This window comes from Dermacentor variabilis, chromosome 10 (assembly GCF_050947875.1).
Source record: "Dermacentor variabilis isolate Ectoservices chromosome 10, ASM5094787v1, whole genome shotgun sequence".
NCBI classification, from domain to species: domain Eukaryota; kingdom Metazoa; phylum Arthropoda; class Arachnida; order Ixodida; family Ixodidae; genus Dermacentor; species Dermacentor variabilis.
Genome location: NC_134577.1, coordinates 12,525,613 through 12,547,052, shown reverse-complemented (window position 1 = coordinate 12,547,052; position 21,440 = coordinate 12,525,613). Strand labels below are relative to the sequence as shown.

At 42.1% G+C, this 21,440-nt stretch overlaps 1 protein-coding gene across 2 annotated transcripts in view; it reads right to left on the bottom strand.

Annotated features, from left to right (window-relative positions):
• Nucleotides 1-21,439, bottom strand: part of AGBE (1,4-alpha-glucan-branching enzyme) — a 57,631-nt gene extending 36,192 nt beyond the window's left edge. Inside the window, exons 1-5 of one of the 2 annotated variants that reach the window (XM_075671594.1) lie at nucleotides 20,469-21,439; nucleotides 19,474-19,640; nucleotides 14,294-14,409; nucleotides 8,963-9,088; nucleotides 3,671-3,815 (exon numbers count right to left, since the gene is read on the bottom strand). In XM_075671594.1, the coding sequence (XP_075527709.1) occupies nucleotides 3,671-3,815; nucleotides 8,963-9,088; nucleotides 14,294-14,409; nucleotides 19,474-19,640; nucleotides 20,469-20,563 (649 nt within the window). In that variant the 5' untranslated portion in view covers nucleotides 20,564-21,439. Of the gene's footprint in view, nucleotides 1-3,670; nucleotides 3,816-8,962; nucleotides 9,089-10,238; nucleotides 10,417-14,293; nucleotides 14,410-19,473; nucleotides 19,641-20,468 lie in introns of those variants that run through there. The other variant, XM_075671595.1, reaches the window with a different exon arrangement.
• Between the last annotated feature and the right edge of the window lies 1 nt (nucleotide 21,440).

Below are 21,440 nucleotides of genomic sequence, written 5' to 3'. Positions count from 1 at the left end.
CATTAGCTTCCTACATGCACAAAGGCAGTTGTAGCAAGCTTTGCTATTCATGAAGCTCTTTGTATCTGACATTTAGTTAAAAAGTTCTACTGTGCTAAATTTTAGTTTCATTCTTCCACAGAACAACTCATCAATTCCAACATGCAGTAGTTGCTATGCATGCTACTTTGCAATCACATCTCTGCCGACAGCTATTCAATATTCAATTAGAAAATATTTGTCCCTAATCACTACTCGCACATGCCTACAAAATTTGCATTGCCAGATGCCACTGTGAATGCTGGCTTTGAAAAAGTTTTTTCATGCTAAATTTTATGCTCTCATGTGAACAGTGAGTTTTTCCACACAGATCTGTCTTTATCCAGGTTTCACCAGCACAATTCTAGTGCACAGTAAACAAGGGCAGCAAATTCCCCAGAAATAGAAACCCAGAAGCATACGGTGAGGGGCTAGTTGGTATGACATTATGAGAACAAAGAAAAACTGCGCAAAAAAGAACAAGACAGAGAAAGAACCACACGACACAGGCGCAGACTAATAACTGGTTTAATGCTCCAATGCCACTTTCCTACTAACAACAGAACGCATGCGCACCAACCGCAAAGACCAATGCCGCTATCATGTAGTCAAGCCTAGAAATGCCAACTCCTTGCGGTACAAATGTATGGAAGCCTCACTAACACATTTATCCGGCCCTAATCTCGCGATTTCTAAAGCTTCGAATTCGCAAGAATATGTGCCCGCCGGAGGTGTTGGGCATCTTCGGGATCCTTGGCTGTTCTGAGGGACACTGGAAAAGAATTGCAAAGATTCTGAGAAGTGAATGCTAGAGACACGTCCGCCTGTTGCAAGACTGGCTACGGTGTCTGTGCTTCAGCTTGAAGGGAACTGGCCATGCAGGCTTCCGGGCTCTCAAGGGTCACCAGGCCCTGGCCCAGTCATGTGCCGAGTTCCTTTGGAACACGCGGCGACGGAGTTTACCCAAGGCCCCCAGAAAGCAGGTTGGTGCTGTTCCGGTGTTACATCTTGGAGGGGCGGTCGTTCCACAAGAAGTTGAGAGTGTCCTCAGCAGGGGACCGAAGTTCAGCCTGGAAGTCCCTCTGTGCAAGCACGAGGCTTTGGCGACGGCGCATAGGATTGCTGACAAAGTTCAAGGCGAAGAGAAAGAATGTTGCCATTTAGAATGCGTTGATATGATCCGCAATACTTTCAAAGGCACGAAGAAAGGAAATTCCATGGTGAGATCGGTGGGAAGCTTTTTTAGGAACCCTGATCTCGCTTTGATGACGGCCGATAAGGAAGAAGGCTTTGTGGTTCTACCCCAGAAGCTTTTTAGTGATAAGGCCATGTCCGCTGTCTTAAAGAACTTTAGGATTGTAGATCTGAATCCGCCTAAAGTGAAGGCAAAGGCGGTTGCACTATTAAGGGATCTGAAACTCGATCGGCTAAAAAGTGAAGTGGTGAAAAACAAGGTCACTGTGCTCTCAGTGTTCTTCAGCGCCAAGAGCCACAAGATGGAGTGCCCTTTCAGAGCCATCGTTACGGAAACTGGTTCCTGGCAAGCCGCAGTCAGTCAGTACCTTCTGCGCCATCTGGGAAGCCTGGCACCTGACGATCCGCACAAGGTCAGCAGCTCAGACCGAGTGGCGTAAGTACTAGGGGATAACCTTTCTGCTGTTAACTCGGGCTTCTCGGTTGACATTGAAGAGCTGTTCTATTCCCTTCCCCACGAAGACCTGTTCTGCGCAGTCCGGAACTGTATTGAACGATCTGGTGCTGTATCCTTCCAGAATGCGTGTGGTATTTCTGTGGAACGTTTTCTAGAGTTGCTTAAGGCATATCTTTCTTATACCATTGTGAGTTTTCAGGATAAATTTTATGTGCAAAAACGCGGCATCTGCATCGGGTCGTGTGTAGCCTCTGTTTTGTCTGAGATCCTTTTAGCCGAACTTGACCGCTCGCTAGCGCGGGTACTTTCTGACGACCGCATCGTTCGTGTGTTCCGATACGTCGATGATTTTTTCATTCTTTTAAATTTAGACTACAACGATAACTTGACACAGGTGGCATCGGAGGTTTTAGCATCCTTTAAGTCTGCTTTTGCCAGTTTTAATTTTACTATTGAACTTCCTGAAAACTCTTGCTTGCAATTCTTAGACTTAAAATTATTTTTTAACGATCCTGACCACCTCTGCTGGGCGTACATGCCTAGGTCGAAAAAAGCACTTCTACCCTTCAACTCGAGCCATTCGAAGCTGGTCAAGAGGGGGATTGCGTCAACGTGCCTCAGGGCTTCGTTAGTGAATTCCTGTCCACACAAGGTTCAGTCTAGTTTTGATGCCTAAGCTGATCGCCTTCGGTCGGCCGGTTTTCCGTTGGCCCTTCTTCGGGCTGTTGCTGAGTCCCTGTTGAAGTCCTTCCGACCAAGTTCAAAGCCTCGTGGGGCAGATCCACAGGAGAGGAGGAAGTATGAAGTTATGCCCTATGTCCACAGGGTCTCGCACGGCCTGAAGAGGGTCGCGAGTATATTCGGCATACAGGTACTCTTTTCGGCACCTTGTAAGCTGTCCAGTCTGTGCAATTTAGCTAGACCTGATAGGAAAAAGAAAATTGAGTGCAGCACTAACTACAGGCACAAGTTTGTGCCTAGTAGAGCGAATGTCATCTATGAGATTCCGCTGAGTTGTGGCAATGTGTACGTTGGACAAACAGGCCGCTGCATTAATATTAGATTATTAGAACATGCCAATTCACTAGATGAATCTAGAGGACAGCATCTTCCTAAGCATTGCAAGACCTGCAGGCATGACGGCAATGTTAGTACTCCACTTTTCGGCAGGACTAAGATTGTCGGACGCACATGTGATAAGAAAGAGCGTGAAGTAATCAAAGCTTTAGAAATCGCGAGATTAGGGCCGGATAAATGTGTTAGTGAGGCTTCTATACATTTGTACCGCAAGGAGTTGGCGTTTCTACGCTTGACTACATGATAGCGGCATTGGTCTTTGCGGTGGGTGCGCATGCGTTCTGTTGTTGGTAGGAAAGTGGCGTTGGAGCATTAAACCAGTTGTTAGTCTGCGCCTGTGTCGTGTGGTTCTTTCTCTGTCTTGTTCTTTTTTGCGCAGTTTTTCTTTGTTCTCATAATAGAAACCCCCCCTTTAGCTAACAGCAAAGAGCTGTCTGTCAAAAATAATAGCTGAAGCTGCCTACGTAAGTCGCAGTTGCGTTACAGAAACAGGCACTGAAAAGGAAAATGTAATGTATGTCAGATATCGGAAAGGAATTAGTAGATTGTTTTACACGGAAGTGGCCAAAAATTAACAAGAAAAAACTATCAGATAGAGCAACACAATCATCGTAGTCGAAGTTCAGCTACACCAACCTCAGCCAAGCTCAGCTGTAGATATGAGAAAAAGGGTATTTAACCCTTTACTGGATAGGGTGGAGAGCTGAGCAAGTTGGAATGAATGCGTAATTGAAATCGGCACGTAAGATGATGGCAACACAAAAAGGGGAAACAGGATAAATATTCAGACTTTTGCTGATTCCAAGTTTGTTCCCTTGAAAAATATTTGGACATATTTGCCAAGTGGCACTTCACACTACCAACGTGTTTTGTGTGCTTCACAAAGGCTCTCACAGCGATCCCTTCATTTCACCAGTGACATACCTTGGTTCTTGATTCGAGGAAGAATATTGTCCTTGAAGTTTGCATAATTAGCAACCCAATAGTCCTCAGATGCAATGCCAATGTGGCACTCATAGATACGAAGGCTTTTGGGTAGTGGTACTTTGGGATGCTTGAATTTGTAACGCTGTCAGATAAGGGTCAGAGTGGAACCATTTGCATCAGACAGACAAGCAAAAGAGTTTATAAGTAATAATCATCAATAAGTCTTAACAGCATTTGAGTCAACAATTACACAGCACTAGCAGACAAACCTAATCACATGCTCTCACAATATTTCGTATAATACACACCTAGCATGTGTCTCATAACATCAAATAATATGTGTTTGGTTGCTGCTTCAGTTGCAAATCAGCAGTTTCTTTTCTATTCATTCAACTCCCAATTATCTTTTGTGCATCAAGTTTACAACTCTGTAAATCAGCAATTAAAAGTGAGTGACATCACAATTCCATTATCTAAAGTGTACAAAAACACGACATACGCCGCTGTGGATTACACCACTAATTTTCAAAAAACAGCATAAGCATTTCTATGCCTACCAAATGAGGAAACCTGTCCGTCATGCAAGATTAATTGCTATAAAGAAAATACTGTATAAAACAAGTTTCTATGAAGGCATTGTTGAAAGATTTGGTGATGATGGAATAAAAATCAGCTCTAGAACCACATGCAGAGCTGACTTTGTGCACAGACACCAGGAAAATTCCGACTTTGCGAAAATTTAATGCCAGACATGCCGCATCCCCGTTGCATTTCAGGGGTCTTGGCATGCACCTTCATTTGGGGCGTTCCTTCACGGACCGAAATGCCACAAATACACACACAGATAAGCAGTCAATGACTTGATAAGGACGATAAGGAGTGTTGAGGGGGCAAGATGGGTCTCATCACGGTTGATAATGGTTCGATGTGAATAGATAAGGTGCCAAAGAGTGATCAGGGCTTACATTGGTGGAATCAATTCTGATAATGTTGATAAGCATTGATAACAGTTCATAAGGGTTGGATCAAGTCCAATAAAGTTGATAAGGACTGATAAAAGTTTACAATGGTCGGATAAGGGTATGAGTGCATACAGAAGCTTTTCTCAAACTTAGGAAAGTGAACAGCTCTAACCCTTGGATTACACGTGAAATCATTCAACTAAAATGTCATGTTAAGCGCTTCTTGAGTGCTTGCTCACAGAAAAGGTACAACTTGCCGGTTGTTCGGGAGGAGTTTCGTAAGAAGATTAGATTGTCGAAGTACCAGTTTCTAAACATCAGAATGCACAACTTTCTTACTAGTGACCCCCAAAAGTTTTACAGCCACCTAACAGATAAGAAAGAACCTGTAAGCAAAATTTTTCTGAACAACTGTGCCGTTATGGACACATGTATAATAGTGTCAGCTTTTAGTGACCAATTTTCCAGCGCATTTCTGCATGGAAGAGACACTGTTGCCAAATTTAGAGGCAAAAATTTAGATATACCAGACATTGTCATAAGCGAACGGGGCATTTCTTCAGCACTTCTTCACCTCGGCACAAAGAAGTCATCCGGACTGCACAATATTCCAAACTGCTTTCTTTACAGATACGCCGAATGGTGCACGATATATTTATTTCTTATTTTCAGCACAAGTCTGCATAAAGGTGAAGTTTCTGAAGATTGGAAAATGGCAAAAGTCATGCCAATCTACAAATCCAGCGATAAGTACTCTGTAGCAAACTATAGGCCCATTTCTCTGTTGTGCACCGCTAGCAAGGTTATTGAACATTTCATTTTTAAACATGCAAGCTCATTTTTCGAGAGATAGAACTTTTTCACGAGCAGCCAGCATGGTTTTCGGTGTGGCCTATTGATGGTCACTCAATTGATTCATATCACTGATGAATTCTTTGCAGCACTGGACAAAGACGGACAAATAGACATAATTTTTCTCGATTTCCCGAAAGTGTTTGACCGCATGTCCCATTTGAATTTAATGTCAAAACTTAGGAGCCTCTTAACAATAACCAACTCGTAATCTCACTTGACTCCTACCTTTCTGAACCGCCATCAATACATACAAATAGCTAAATCAATGTCTTATACAGCATCAGTGCTTTCTGGGGTTTCTCAAGGCTCGGTCCTTGGGCCCCTTCTTTTTTTTATATATCTCAATGACCTGGCCATCGACTCTCCTATACACAGCCATTTTCTTGCAGGCGACTGCATTGTCTATGCAGACAAAACTATCGAAACATCATTGAAACAATCAAGGATCGAGCCACACTAAACAACTACCTAATGGCTATTACTAACTGGTGCCATATGTGGGAGATGACTTTGAATACCTCAAAATGTGCTCAAATGACAATAACATGTAAAAAAAAAAAAACGATGCTTCCCTACGCATACAATATCAACAATAACCAAATCACACTTGTTAAACAGTTCAAATACTTGGGTATAATTATTGATTCCACATTAAGTTGGAACTCCCATATTAAAAACATAGTCTACAGCATCAAAACAACTGTGGTTGCTCAGGCATCGCTTGAAACACTAACAGTAAAACGAAATTAGTTGCATACAAGTCCCTCGTACGACCGTTACTTGAGTACGCAGATGTAGTGTGGGGATCCACACACCAAAACACAAGCTAACTGTATAGAACAAATTAAAAGAAAAAAGCACTTTGCTTTGTTTACAATGCTTATGGTAAGCAGGTGCCCATATCTGATCTTTATATGTGGTCCGGTCTTTCCACACTTGAATCACGGCGAAAGTTGCACTGCCTAAAAATGCTATTCAACATCAACAGTAAAGTAAAACTAGATTTCTAGGCATACATGCAATTTATCATGTCACGACCTACCCGGAATATGATAAGAAGCCAACAAACGTGATATGACTAATTAGAATCGGGCCCCTCGGTTAACCCCTTTCTTCTCGACCTACCCAGAAGAAACACACCAAGGCTATCTTAGTACCTCAATGCAAAACAAATGCGCACTAAGGTTACTTTTTTCCCGAAGAGTATTGTTGAATGGAACGGGCTGCCGAATGAGGTGGTGAACCTGTCAATGTCGGCATCTTTTTTAATAGCTGTTGTTCCTATCTTGTGATTGTTGCACATCTTTTTTTACTTTTTATAAAGTGTCCATATGCTAATAAGTGTTGATTGTTCATTGTATTACTCTTGTTAGTCTTTGTGTATTTCATTGTTCTTTCGTCATCACAGCACGACAATGATTTATACCAAAAATAACTTATGTACCCACTCCTGCTTTGGCGGCCAAAGGTTGTTTGCAGCATTGAATAAATAAATAAGTAAATAACTAAAATAAATCATGTCTGATATGGTTAATAAGGACAGATAAGGATTGTATCTAGTCCAATAAGGTTGATAACAAGTGCTAAAGGTTGATGAGCTTTATACTGGCCTGATCAAGTTTCATAACATTGATAATGATGCCGGGGGCATGGATATGAGCAAGTGGCACAATGCTTATGCATACTTAAGACAACTCTCAGAGGAGTTTCTGCGAGTATTTATTAATGAGACTTCTGCATGATTCATGCAAACTAATCAACAATTTCACATAGTAAACTTTCACAGCTTACTAAGCTATCATATATCTGTCCACGTTTAAACGAAATACAATCTAGCTAACACACACACAGAGCACTGATCTCCATTTTCTTGGTTCAGAGTTACGAAACCATAAATGCTGTGCATCATTTTTCACCTTATTTACACAATTTTGGCACTCCAAAATATATGAAGCCTCAAATTAAAATTCTACTTTGAACAGCCCATAAAATAAAATTTTCTGTATTAAAGGGTCCATCACCAGGGCCCACAGCAAATTAACTTGCAACAACCTACATTGCATGCTGTATAGACTCGTGTAAGAGCCACACCTGCATAAGGGTCACACCCTCAACGTGGCAGCCAAAAATTTTTAAAGAAATTCGATCGGAGAAGCAATCGCATTTCATGGCTCAATGTCGCACATGTACATTAGCAAATTCTCACGCACTGCGTATTTCCGTGTGCTGCTACTAGATGGCGAGAGCTGTGCATTGACCTCTGATGCAAATTTACATCTGGGGATCTGGAGTGTGCAGTAGTCACCGGCTGCGCTGGCACCATTTTGACCAAAAGGTTCGGTCCAGTGTAAAGGCCACACCTCAACAAATTGAAAAAAAAAATAGTGCAGCCTTATACGAGTCTATACGGTATGCAATGTAAGTTGTTACATGCCCTCTAGAGAGCACTCTACTACAACAACTTTTCAAATTGATTCGTAAGAGCAGAGAAAACTATTTAAAGTGTTGCAAGCCCATGATCTCAGGAAATGAGCTTCACTGCCAACATACTCTCTCCACTGCCCCGTCTAGCCTCCGTAAGTGAAATTCCTTGCCTTTGTTCTGCCACACCATAACCAGAAGATTGTATTACCTATACATCATGGGCCCTGCCTGCCTTTCTAAATATTATTTTCCTGATGCGTTTTTGCTGCTTGGTGCCCTTCCAGTGACAGTCTCGCGCGAAAGCTATTGTGTTGGTCTTGTTTCGTGTTTTGCAAGATTTTGCATGCTGTGCATAAGAACGCCCCACTAGCACTAGAAGTCGGTGCCACAAGAGCACTGAGGCAGACACAAGCCATTCAAATAGCATGATAGCATGCTGGAAGCCGGTAGAAAATACAAATGGTTTCATTTTCTGCACACATAACTGCACAACATGGGAAAAAGCACGTGAAATGGAAGTATGTCTCCCTTGCTATGACACAGAATAAAATAAAGACTCGCAGACGCTCAGTTTGTAGGTATTATTAGTATTACTCTAAACATTAAATTGTCTAGTCAAGCAACATATCAGACAAATAATTGCTGTATCCTTGAATAATTCTTGTAGCTATGTGTCACAGTGAGTGTCGTTTTAACAATGCAAATTACGGAAGCACACTTGAGCATCTGATCTTGGCTCTCTGGCTAGAAACACGGCGCCCTTGAGAAGAGGGGCACACCGCATTTCGTTTGAAATTCCAGCTGTTTTCGCAGCATGCAGCAGTGTAATACTTCACAGACACGATCATCGGCACGTGTTGTGTACACTGCACTTGTGCCTTTAAATGCAACAGATTTCACTCAGGCCGATTAATAAGAAAATTAAAGTTGGCTCTGAGCTCAAGCTTCCTTTTCATGGAGTCGCTGTTGCGTACACTTTTTGTTATTTTATTTCATATATTTATTAATTATTATTTATTCATAAATTATTGTTAGCTGCAACACTCACCTCATTTTCTGGGGGATCCCAGAAGCGCTGCCCAAACTGGGGCACATTTTTGTCCCGGACAACGTATGAAGCCCAAGGGCTATTTCGGTCTGCAAGCTCCCCTGTAGCTTTGTTGAGAATGACAATCTGCAAATGAACAAGTCTTAATCCGGAAATACTGAGGTTCAATATGTCCAGTGTATCTACCTGCCCTTGTTATGCATTTCGAAGACTGCCCACTCAAAGTTTGCTGGCTATCTAGCACAGACAGTTCAGCACTGTATTCCTTTAAGTTAAATTGCATATTGGAACTTGCAGCTTTTACAAATCGTTGGTCGAAACAGTCCATGCACAACATTTGCTACCTAGAGTGACATGTTGTAACACATGTGACTAGACTTTGTGCCTTGAACCATCCTTGTGAGCAATCATTCATTCATAGTTCATTCATAGTTTTATTTTACACATGTCTCTTCACAGACATACTGGTTCTGATTGTTCCTTCTCTTCCTTGTCCCTCTCGTTTTCTTTACTAGTGCAGTGATATATTTCACCGCAGGATGACAATTGCTCTTTCCATCTTTCGTCTTGTAAACCAAACAATTTTGTTTTATTCATTAAAACATACTTTTTTGTTGTTATTGTTTTGCTTTGTTTTTGCCATCAGTCTTGAAAAGAAAAATATCACTAAAAAATTTATTTTTCATTGCTGTCACTTTTTGTATTCTACAAAAATATCATGGTGCAGCTGCAGGAAAAAATATAGCTCAGACTGACATGCCGCTGAGGAAAAAGAACGCTATTTATTTTACAAAATGCTCAGTTTTACCCATAAAAGTGCTAAAAATGACCCATTTTAAGCTGTTCACCATTTCAAAACCGCTTATCAGAGCCAGACTGTCTTGGTATTGTTTCAAAGAACATCTTTCCTGCATTACTTTCTGCATTAAATACTTGCTTTTGTGCCAAATTTCCTGCATCCAGGAAAACTAAATTCCTTTTTCACGTGGTGATTAGTCTTTATTCACTTTTCTCAAACAACTCTTGGTTGTCAGGAATTTTCTGAGAGGAATAGCGACTCTTAATCATCCAATTCTAATAATTTCATTATTTATCTGATAGCTAGGCTTGCATGGAGTGTAGCAAGACTACAGTATCACATTTCTGCACTCTAAAACAGTTCTAAATTTTGAGGAAATAAAAGAAAACTCATATGGTCAAGTTACAAATTAAAAATTTTGCAACTTTCAGAAGAATAGAATAGAGGTAGAAACATGAAACAATGCTTACTGCACACCTTGAGTATAGTGAACTGGAAGGCTTTATAGTGGCGCGAACGAAGCGCGCTCCCCTTGCTTGCCCCTGTCCCCACTTGCGGCGAAAGTAGCAACAGCGCTGTCATCACCCGCTCTTCCCATTTAGTTTGCTCTGCGGCATGGCCGGCGTGACTTTTCCACATCGTGTGCTTGTTTATCCTCATGAAACAGCAAAAAAAAAGCAGCCTCTAAACCATTGTTATGTACCAGGTTGCACAACTGGGTATGCGCGTGTGTAACAAAGATGAAAGTTATCTCTCTTTAAAGCCCCAAATGAAGAACGACGACTTCTTTGGGAGCGTAACCTCCATCAGCTTGACAAGCCGCATCACGCCAATTGCGGTGTGCGTGAGTTGCACCTCGAGCCGCATTTTATTGCGGGAGACTATGTGCATACCAGTAATGGTGTTGAAGTTCGAATGCCAAGGGGAACACAACGCTTGCCCCTAATGCAGTTTCGATGATTTTGCCCAACCTGCCTGCATATTTGACATGAAAAACTTCGGCTCCACAAAGTGGCATTAATTGCCATTAATTGCCTTAGCTATTACAATCTTGCCAAGAGCGTCATTGGATCGAACATTCAAAAGTAATTTGTAAGCTCGCTGTGGACAGTTGAAGACCAGACTGCTAGTTCATACAAGCAACAGCAGCTAACTTGTTGCTTGATGAGGGAGATTATGAAGGCGACGAAGGTTCGCTTGATAGGAGCTCTCTGACTGTACTGGACCACCCATACATTATTCACTGTAGTGACTCAAGACTTACTTATTATGTGGCAGGCTTTGTCGCAAGGAAGTGTGCACTAAAAACAGTCTAGTGCATGCGTGAACCTGCTTCTGCTGCCTGCTTCAGATGGAAAGTATGCTGCCATTTTCACAAAATCTCGTGACTTCGCTGGTCTTCTCGGCCCTTCACTGAAGTTTTCCATGTTAATCAGTGAATTTGAAGACATTTTCACTGGCTGCTTTAGCACGACTTAGCTACATCAAGTCAGCATTATGGATTTGTTGGCAGTCGTCACCAGGAGCCGCAATGGTGGTGTTGGTTGTGGTGAACATTGCAAGGTATTAACCACCAATTTGATAGGCTTTGACGTCATCACACGAATGCATTTTTACATCAAGGGTCTGAATAAGTCTCATGAGGAGAAATGAAGCGCACGGCAGCAACTGAAATTATGTCGATTATAAATGGCTGCAGGGCCATAAATGTATGCTGCCATTCTTATGCCTATTCTAATGCACTGTGCTAATTTTTGAATTAATGTGCAAATAAGAAATCGTTTTTGAACAATGTGAATATATAACATGTGCTTTTGTTCTCGCGTCTGATGACTGCAAGCTAGGAGAAATAGGAAACAAGATGTGTGCAGTAAAGTGTTGTATTTCTTCAATGCCACCCGTAAACCCAACATAGAGTGAGCTTCCAAAACATTCAAGTAGTGTATTGGCAAAAGTAATTATGTATTCAAAACTAGTCTATCTTATTGCGTCTGCGACAAGTTGTCATATCTGGGCAGCGGTGACAGCAAAGTAGCAGCGAGTAAAAGCTGGCAGAGAAAGAGTGATCATGTAATTGCTGCCTACTCGGTATACATGGTAGTGAGCTGCAGTTTTTAACATGTGGACATGTAAATTTAAAGCGATACTAAGATTTTTTTGATCGAATAGTGTTTTACACACCACCCCAGCCAGTTGCATGCATGGAACTACTGAAATAAAGGATGGTACAGTGTGCACGTATTCAATCATTTTGCAAAGAGAACAGAAAACGTGAGAAAATGAATGGGTGTAAGGAAATATGATAGAATGTTTCATAGGTGCACCCATTCATACGTGACGCGCCTCTGTAACACGTCTTCTGAAGTACTGGCTAGCGAGTTTCTTGTAAGAAACCTCTTTCAGTATAATGCTGCCCCACTGCAGGCTGCAGCACGGCCGGCAGCGTTTGTCAAGAGTGGTCGACGCTAGCACCGCTGCATCATCCCACGCTGAAAGGCCCGCTTCCAGGAAGCCGTTCGTGCCACTAGAAAGTCTTCTAGTTGACTGTACCTTGAGTATTCAGGAATATATTGATATAAAATTTAGGTTGCTTGCAGTAAAATATTTTCTGCTAGTCATCCAAAAAGTTTTGAATATAAAAAGTTGTTGCCCGAACGGCTCACACTAGTGCCAAGCACTGGCGATCCGGCTGGCCCACTGGTTGCACAGCAGGCATGGAAGAGACAATCTGGCTGCCCTTGTTCTTGTGCTCTTCTTCTTCATTACAGTATAAATATTTTCTTCTTCATGTTGAGAAAATACAGTTGTATATTTGCAACTAGCCCCTTAAATTATATATTACCTGTAAATTTCATTCCTCTGGTAGCAATGGCAATAAGTTTTCCTTGATGATGTGTGGTGTTTAATGGCGCAAGAAACAGGTATGACCAAAGAGTGGCATGACACAAGATGTGTTCTCAATGAATTCTGAATGAAATGGAAAAATTAAGTGCTGATGGTTAAAGTAACATTAGTGTAGAACACCTAAAAAAAGCCCAGGTCCTCCTAGATGACCATGCACTTACACTTCCCCTACCTGGGAGAGCTGTACCAAAGTACAGCTGGCAATAGTCAATACAATAATGTAAGTAATAAAAGAAAATTGCAACAAGGTTCCCTGCTCGATGTACAGACACAACAATGATGAGTAAATAAATAATGCAGATCAAGTATGTACATTATGGTTTGCTGTTAAAGAGTAAATGTTCAATCCAAAATACCTTGAATATATCAAGTTCACAGGAAAAAAAATACTCTATGTGATGCATTAAGTAGACCTGTAATGCCAAAATATTATTACTAGGGCCATTGTGTCAAAACTGGGCTGTAATCAGAGCTGAAATACAACTTCTGTGTTCCCTTGAGCAGTGGACTGTACTGCACACTATGCTTTTTTTTCGGAACCTCAGACCAGAAACCTACTGCCATGTATTAGCCAGATGAGATAACCAATTAAGTGAAGTATCCCTACCTTATTTACTCTGGGCTAACACAAAATGCTATAAACTGTTTCATGCTTTAAATGGAGGTTAGCACATGTTGAAGAAATTTTTTTCTTTGTTTTTCTTTTTCTGTTTTGTTTATTTGTGTGTGTGACCAATAGCTTTACAAACTGACTCAACTACATCCCCACCTGTCTTGCCACACCTGCTGGACTCAGCAGCGTAGTCACTCTATGTCCAAGAGTGCACAACCTCGGCTTTAATGCAGACTCTCTCTCTTGACATGGGAACAAGCCCTGTTATGACCAGTACACTGAGATGACAATGCTGACAATAAATTTCACCATTCACTTGGCCACAAACAACAATGATGGCAATGCTAATTAAACCAGTTTGCTATTGGGTACACATGCCTCTCATTCAAGCTTCTGACGCCACGTCTCTGTCATGTCTTACCCTGTGTGCTTGAGTGTTTTGTGCACTGGGAATAGGTAGGGGAAGGGGACAGACACTTAGTCAGGCATTCGTGCCTTTTTGTCTGCCTCTTTGACAGAGATTCTTCATATTTTTTTCTGTCAAATAAACATTCATTCATTCATTCATGTTCCCTGCCTGTGTTCTCCATGTAAGCGCTTTGTGTATGCCTCACTTGTCACAGAAACTTTGGTGGCAATTTCTTCCAGAAAAGACAAGACACTTATTGTTTCACTATTTACAAATTTTCAAGGTTTAACATAAGTGGTGCTGTGTTGATGTTGCAAACACGGACTGAACAAGAAGGTATGTTCAAACATTCTGGGGTGGCTTTAAGTACCCCTACATGTTTAAAGCTAGCATTCCATGCTAGTACTGCACACTGCATACAATGTCCTGCATCCTTAATTGTTAAATCATTTAGTGTTAAACAGATGCAATAAAGGAATGACAAAGACTAAGCTGAGCTTAGCTAAAGTAATGAAGCAACTGACTCTTGATAAACCACAGTGCACTCAGAAATAAATTTAAGAAAGGACATGAACATGCAGCTCATATACAAGAATTGTTGCCTGCCTTGATTCTGTCAAGGTGCGGGATTTGGCAGGAGCCATCGGCCTTTGGAGGCAGAGTCAGTTCCCACTTGCCATAGGGGAGCTTCTTGAAGGGATGTGTCAACCTTTCCCACGAGTCTAAATGACAGACAAACCACCAATACGTTAGCATATGATTTGCTATAGTGCCATGAGGCTGCATAATTAAATACCAGCTGCAGCAACTATGTTCCTATCGAATGGGAATTTAACATAAAAATCATGGGGCCATAACATTCACATGGGGATGGATTACCAGCGAAGCTGTTTAGGTTGTATACAAATTCTCTGCTTCTGCACCATCCCGCTGTCGCTGGTTGTATCCACGTTTCTGCTGTAGACACCTCTCCACTTGTTCCTCCAGCGTGCACCACCATACCACACCAACACAAGTGTCGCCACAGTCCATGCACACCTTCTATGCATCTGCTGCAATTGCTGCTGCAGCCTCGCCGGCGCCTCCGACGCGTGCGACGTTATAACCACAGAAGTGCAGGTCACGTGCACAGGCACCGTTGCCACACTCTTTCCCCCTCTCTCCCTACCTGTCTCCATTCCTGTTCGCACACCATGTCCTCTATATGGATGTAAGCTGCCCAGGTTACCCTCCCCCCTCCTGGGTACGAATGCGGGGGATGCATATGGGGGATAGAGGTAACCAGCTTTGCTGTATAAACAACTCACATCATGCAAACCATACTAGTAAAGATAACCCTGCCCAATGGCATCTGCTATTGTGCTATGCAACACTGAGAACTTTAAAAGTTCACATTAACACACGAGTTTTCCACCATGTGGAATTTGGCACCGATTTAAGAAGAATGAAGTGAAGTTCATTTACACACATTCTGTAAAAAAAAAAAAGCAAATGATGTAAAGACATTTTTATTAACACAGTAAAACCTGGATAATGTGAATCGTGAATATAATCTAAGTTAATCTAAGAATCGTAAGTTAATCTAAGATCTTTCTAGCCGATATAAGCATGTGGCAAATGTATGCTTACAACAAATAGTGGATGTAACAGATGTACATTTGTGCTGAATTCGACTTCATTATAATGACGTTTAATTGTATATATTTCAAATAATCCCACTGACATTCATTCAAAAGGAGCACCATGCATACAAGCTTCATTTTCACTTGGTCAGGACGTCCAAGAATATAGTGGTAATCGCTTATAATTGTGTGTATAGCATGAGGTTCCGCATAATGCTAAGATGTCGGACAAGAGTTGCAGAAATTCTTGGTGCATAAGCATACTGTTATGAAATATTTATGCTAAGGAGAAATACCTGTGTAATATTCAGAGCTTTTAAAGCATAAAATACAGCTTGGAATGACCATAGTTTTTACAATGTACCACAAAAAATCTATAACTATTAATTTATTTACTCATTTCTTGGCGAATATTTCACCTGCCTATATAAGGAGGTGCTCAATATCACAACATGCATTTCTTATAAAAAGAATAACCTGAATTCTCCAAATTTGCTTGTAAAACAAATTTGTTGGTGACTGAAAGAAAATTAAGGAACTTAGACCTTTTAACTTGAAAGAGTATTGATCCTTAAATTATTAAAAACCTATATAAAATAATTTTAAACAGCAAATTGAAAAAATATATTCAAAATATATCCAATGCACTGATAAAGTTAGAGATGAGAAAACAGGCAAAAATATAAGTTACCACAACACAGACAACACATACAGATGGACAATACTGCAGTTTTGCTAAGTCCAGCTAGTTTCTACACTAGAGTGTACTGTTAGTTGTCCTAGTCATTTGTTTCTTTGAAAATAAAGGTCTACTCACCATATGCATACTTATTGACGACTTCAGTTTTAGCTGCTGGACACCATTATCCTAAAAGTGCTAGTTAGAGTTGTACAAGGAACATTTTTTTTTTCAACAAATCAACAACTATGCTGTTACTCAGACTGGCCACAGCGCACCATATTAGGCCATGCACAGTCGGAACTTCCTGCTAAAACTGAGATCTCAGCAGCAAGGAGCCTGACTGAAAACCATTCGTACGAAGACAATTCAATAGTAAGTCGAATCATATTCTTGTATTCATGTTGTAAACCTATGTTTTTCTAATTTTCTATGTTAATAAAGTAGAGTACTTCTTCTTGGGCTAGATGGAGAAAAATAGGAGGAGGAGGAGGAGGAGGAGGAGGAGGAGGAACTTTATTATTGCAGAAACCGTTGTGCGGTTTATTCCTGGGTGGTTCCCTCTGACAGGGCTCCACTGGCAATCGCGGCTCGCCGGGCCTGGTCGAGTGTCGCAAGTTGGCTTCCCAGGTCCAGTTCGGAGAGTCTCGCCTCCCAAGACCACGTAGTGAGTGTGCGTGTTGTGACTCGTGGCGAAATTGCGTCACCCAGACGGTTAGTGCATTCATGTGTTATGTGCGCAATTGTCGCTGTGTGGTTGCTACACCAGGGACATGTCCGGGACGTATAACTGTCTGGGGAGATTGCATGTAGACGAGACAAGTGTGGGTATGTGTTAGTTTGCAGGCGGTGCCAGTCCCTTGCCTGGAGTTCATTGAGAGCTTTGTGTGGTGGAGTGTATTGTGTTCTTCCGAGACGCTGGTCCTGTAGTATTTGTTGACTTGTCGTTAAAGGAGTACTGACACAAAAATTTGAAGTCGAGATAACTTGTGAGATCGATTTAGTTGGTCACACACACATCGTCTATAAAATATCAGCGGCGAATATTGCTTAGAACATATTTAAAATCAATTCTAAAGTACGTGCGCGCAGCAAACCGCAGGACAGAGCACCTCGCGACATTGACATCACCCGGGGATTGTAAACAGCCAAGAAAACGCTACGTCATGTGGCTACATCACGAATTTTCGTTGGCTGCCATGCGGCTTACGCGTGCTCTTCTCCTCTGTTGTTGCTTGTTCTAGCTGTTGTAGTGGGACGATCTCCTTGTCGCTGCAACTGCAGTTTTTGTCATGTCCGTCGGGATATTTCCCACACTATCTTGACTGCGCTGCACTGACCACGCACGAATTGCGAGTACAGCACCATGCCGCGTACATACTGCTGCGTTGACTTCTGCGGAACATATTCAGGGTTGGGTATAACTATGCATAGTTTTCCCCACGATACCCTTCACTGGCAGAAGTGGACCGAGTTCGCAACTCCCACATGCAGGAAATCGTCGCCGCTGGACGACGAAAACGAGGGGGACGACGACGATGATGGCGAGGACATGGCAAACCACGTGCAGGCGTAGCAGACAATAGCAAAACGAAGCTCGCGTGCCGGCGCGCCGCACGCTGACTGCACGTCAGGGCATACGTGATGGCTTTTTGCGAACACGTGACCACTTTGTTTACACTCCCGTTTGGCCGTCTCATTGCTCTTTGAAACCGAAACTTGGACTGGTTGCTACAAAAGAGACTGCAAATAATTACCCGTCGCGCTCTGAAGTAAATGAGGTCTCGTGCCGTGATTACTGGGTCATTAACTACTTATTAAAGCAGAAAGAACCACGTGGATTTTTTTTTTGTGTCAGTACTCCTTTAATAACTTGTGGGTCGCTAGTCGGTCTGTCGGGGGCTGAAGAACGGTGTGGTCTGCCACTCCGCTTGCGAGACCTCGAGCTGCGCAGTCCGCCTCTTTGTTGCCCCGCAGGCCTTCATGCCCGGGGCACCAGACGATACCGTGGGTACATTATAGTGTGCGACCCAGGATTTGAATGGCTTGTATAAGGAGTGTTCTATTCATATATAAACGAAATGCTGCTTGTGAGTCCGTAAGGACGCGGGCGGACCTTCCCTTGCTCTCGGTGTCGCGAAGTGTGAGAGCGATCGCTGCTGGTTCTGCTGTTGCGCTGCATGTGGCGCGGATGGAGGCAGAGGCTACCAGGTTCCCCTGATTGACAACGGTGAGTGTGTATTTGGGCCCGCAACGTGGCGACGAGGGATACAGGCTAGCGTCCGTGTAGTACGTATCTGGGTCTCTGAAACAGCGTTTGTGCAACATGCGGGCACGCGCTGCTCTTCTCTCTTGATTGTGGGTGGGGTGCGTGTTCTTGGGGATAGGGTAGAGTGGCACAGAATAACATCTACATGGATTAAACAGATTGAGAGGCGCTCGTCCTGTTTACTTCATCTGCATTATTCTGCACCCCTCTTCCAATAACAATAAGGAAGAGAACTGAGCAAGTTGGTTTCAATGCATAATTGTAAATGGCGCACGAAGCATACGACAATGAAAAAAGGCAAGAATCATAAATGTACCCCACCAGAAAGTCCAATGAAAGTGAACACACCCTCTTTTACAGAAACCACTGTCATGTGATATCACTGTGTGCAAACACTGCAAAACACCACTAGAAGAAAGAACAGGAAATAACATTACAAGATAACCAGTGAAAGAAAAAAGCACATTTGCTTGTCTGGTCTTTTCTGTTGTCTCATGTTTTTAGCATTGTTTACAATGATGCATTTCTAAGGTGCCTATGAATTTACTCCTGCGCAGTGGTTCCATTCTTATTCTAACATCTCGAAAATAAGATTCTGTGCTTATCACTGCTTGCTTTTTGCTCAAATTTCACAAAGAAATTACAAATTTTTGTCCACATTATTCAATAATACACTTGGCATCTTTGTTTAATTGGATCATCCCAAGAAGATGAAAAATAACTATCATGTATGCTTGCCTCACCACTGTACAAGTGAGTGACCGTATAAGTGTGGATTGGTTTGGCTGCCTATCAGTAACTAAAGATCCCAACAAGCCAGGCAGATAATGTAGCTACATGTTTTATAGTAAACAATGGAGACAAAGATATGCAGTCTTGCTGTGAAATTTCAATGGAAGCAAAGCAACAGTAAATGCAATGCCTTCAGAATGGCCAGAATAAAAACATGTCAGTGAATAATGTCCAGAGCACAGCATGTAAACAATGTGATTTTAAGGTCCAGCATTAAGAGTTCTTAATTAACATATAGAACAGTATTTCCCACAGACCCAAGATTAAATTAAGCATTAAAACAGGTATTCCAAGCACAAAGTGTGCAGCTGCTATACACAGCACTTCATAGCTTATCTTTGCCAACCGTATAAGAATAGAAAGACTCCATTATCTGTTTGCTTTATATATAGTCCATGGCCTAGAGTATGGTCACGCCACTTACTGAAGTCACCACGCAGGAACACGGCTTCAGCACCTGGTGCCCACTCAAGTATATGGATCGAGTTGTCAGGCAGGCGGTGAATTCCATACCTCTCGTAACTTTTACAAAACTCCAGGAGCCCTTCACTATCCTCTATTTTCAGCAGCTGTTCTTGAAAGCACTTATACCTGAAACCAACGTAAAAAAGAAATCCTTTGTTAGGCACAAATAGAAACACATTGAAGAATGATGAAACTGGATAGTGCTAATATGTAGAAGCATATTACAGCACTGCTCTATTTGTAGCTGCCAAGAAATGCTCCCAGAAAACAAATGTTAGTTTATAATACATATGCCCTACACGAGTTTATTTTCAATTTAATTACAAACTAACTGCACGGATAGGAGCAAAATACGTTAACTTTAAACTACTACTACAACACTACAGGTATATCATATCGCCTGATGCGCCTGCCACAGGCGCATTCCTTAAGCACACAGAAAATTGATTGCTAAGCTACATGGTGGTACTTTAAATCCACTCACGTCGGAAAAATAACACACTTTGCTTTACCATGGTGTACTTTAATTTACCTCCCATTAGAACGCTATCCATTTTGGACAATATGCAGCATCAACTCTGACACTGCGTCTTAAATGTGCACGTTTCAACTAAGCGGCTCTGGGGTAAAATTTTAGGTCATGATGTGCATGGAATGCGCTTTCGACATCCGCATAATAAGGCAGGTCATATCTAACATACGATCAGTTGAATTTCAGTTGACAAAATGTTTTTTAGAAGTGGCATGCATGGATTCCTTCGGCGATGATTGTCATGTATTGATAAGCGAATATTTCACGATGGCAACAGTCGCGTAATGCTAGAGTACGTATTTATCCGTGCACAACTGAAGGTTATAATGCAAACAACGAAATCACTGTTTGAGACGTCGTCGCACACAGCCCAAGTACGCTCGTCAGCAATGTCAATGTCAATCGCAAGGTCGTACGCTTACCTTCGCCTGATCTCATTTTCGTGATTCTTGAGATATGGATCGCGTTTCAGTAAGTCTTCAATGCATGGAACATCAACATCCATGTATGATGGCATGGTTGACGAACAGGTAACAGGAGGGGGCGTGGGCGTTTGTCCACACACCGGTAACGTCGAGTTACCTGATAGGCACTTCAAGCTTGGCGGGGAGTGAAGCTTCACCTCTAGGAGAGCTGTCGACGCAAAACTACGCAAAGATTATGATGACCCACGCATGGTAATTGTTGGGACTACTCGGCTACTCGCAGCAACAAGAAATGCCACGGACAGTGCCTGTGACAGTTATCTTGAATCTGGCGAAAAGACACGGCAACCGCCAGGTGTCCTTGCAACGCAAAACAGAAACTACCTTGTGTCTTTTCTTTCTTGAAGTTATCAACAGCTACCCATGAAGATGGTGGATTGAGAACAAACTATAATATAGGTGCAGCTATACCGTATTGCAGCTGCCGTTGGCCTTTTCCCATCACTTGATGGGGGAGGATACTGCGCGGAAGAGCACGAGATGCAGTACGATGAAGGTCATTGACTTGTACCAATATGTGCGCGTGGGGCCTAGAGCCCATGTAGAGCCAATCACAAGTGAAAGTAAAAATTCGTAAAAAGCATTTTACAAATTTGTGAGGGCGTTTACGTTGAGATAAAGAACACAATTGTTGGAAACGAAGCAATGTTGGAATCAGCTGTTTGTTACGGCTACCTGTTCATGTAATAAATATAACAGATTTCATGATTGTAAACTCTTGGTAAATGAATTTGTATTTGTAAATTTCAATTTTTAGTTAAAGTAATTACAAATGCGCGCCCAGGAGACGTATTCTCAAACAATGCTGCCCCCTAAGATGCATTGTTCAAATGTGCACTGACTACCACCGTGCTCTGTGTGGACCATGTGTGAACAAACGCCCACATCCCCTCCTGATACCCGTTTGTC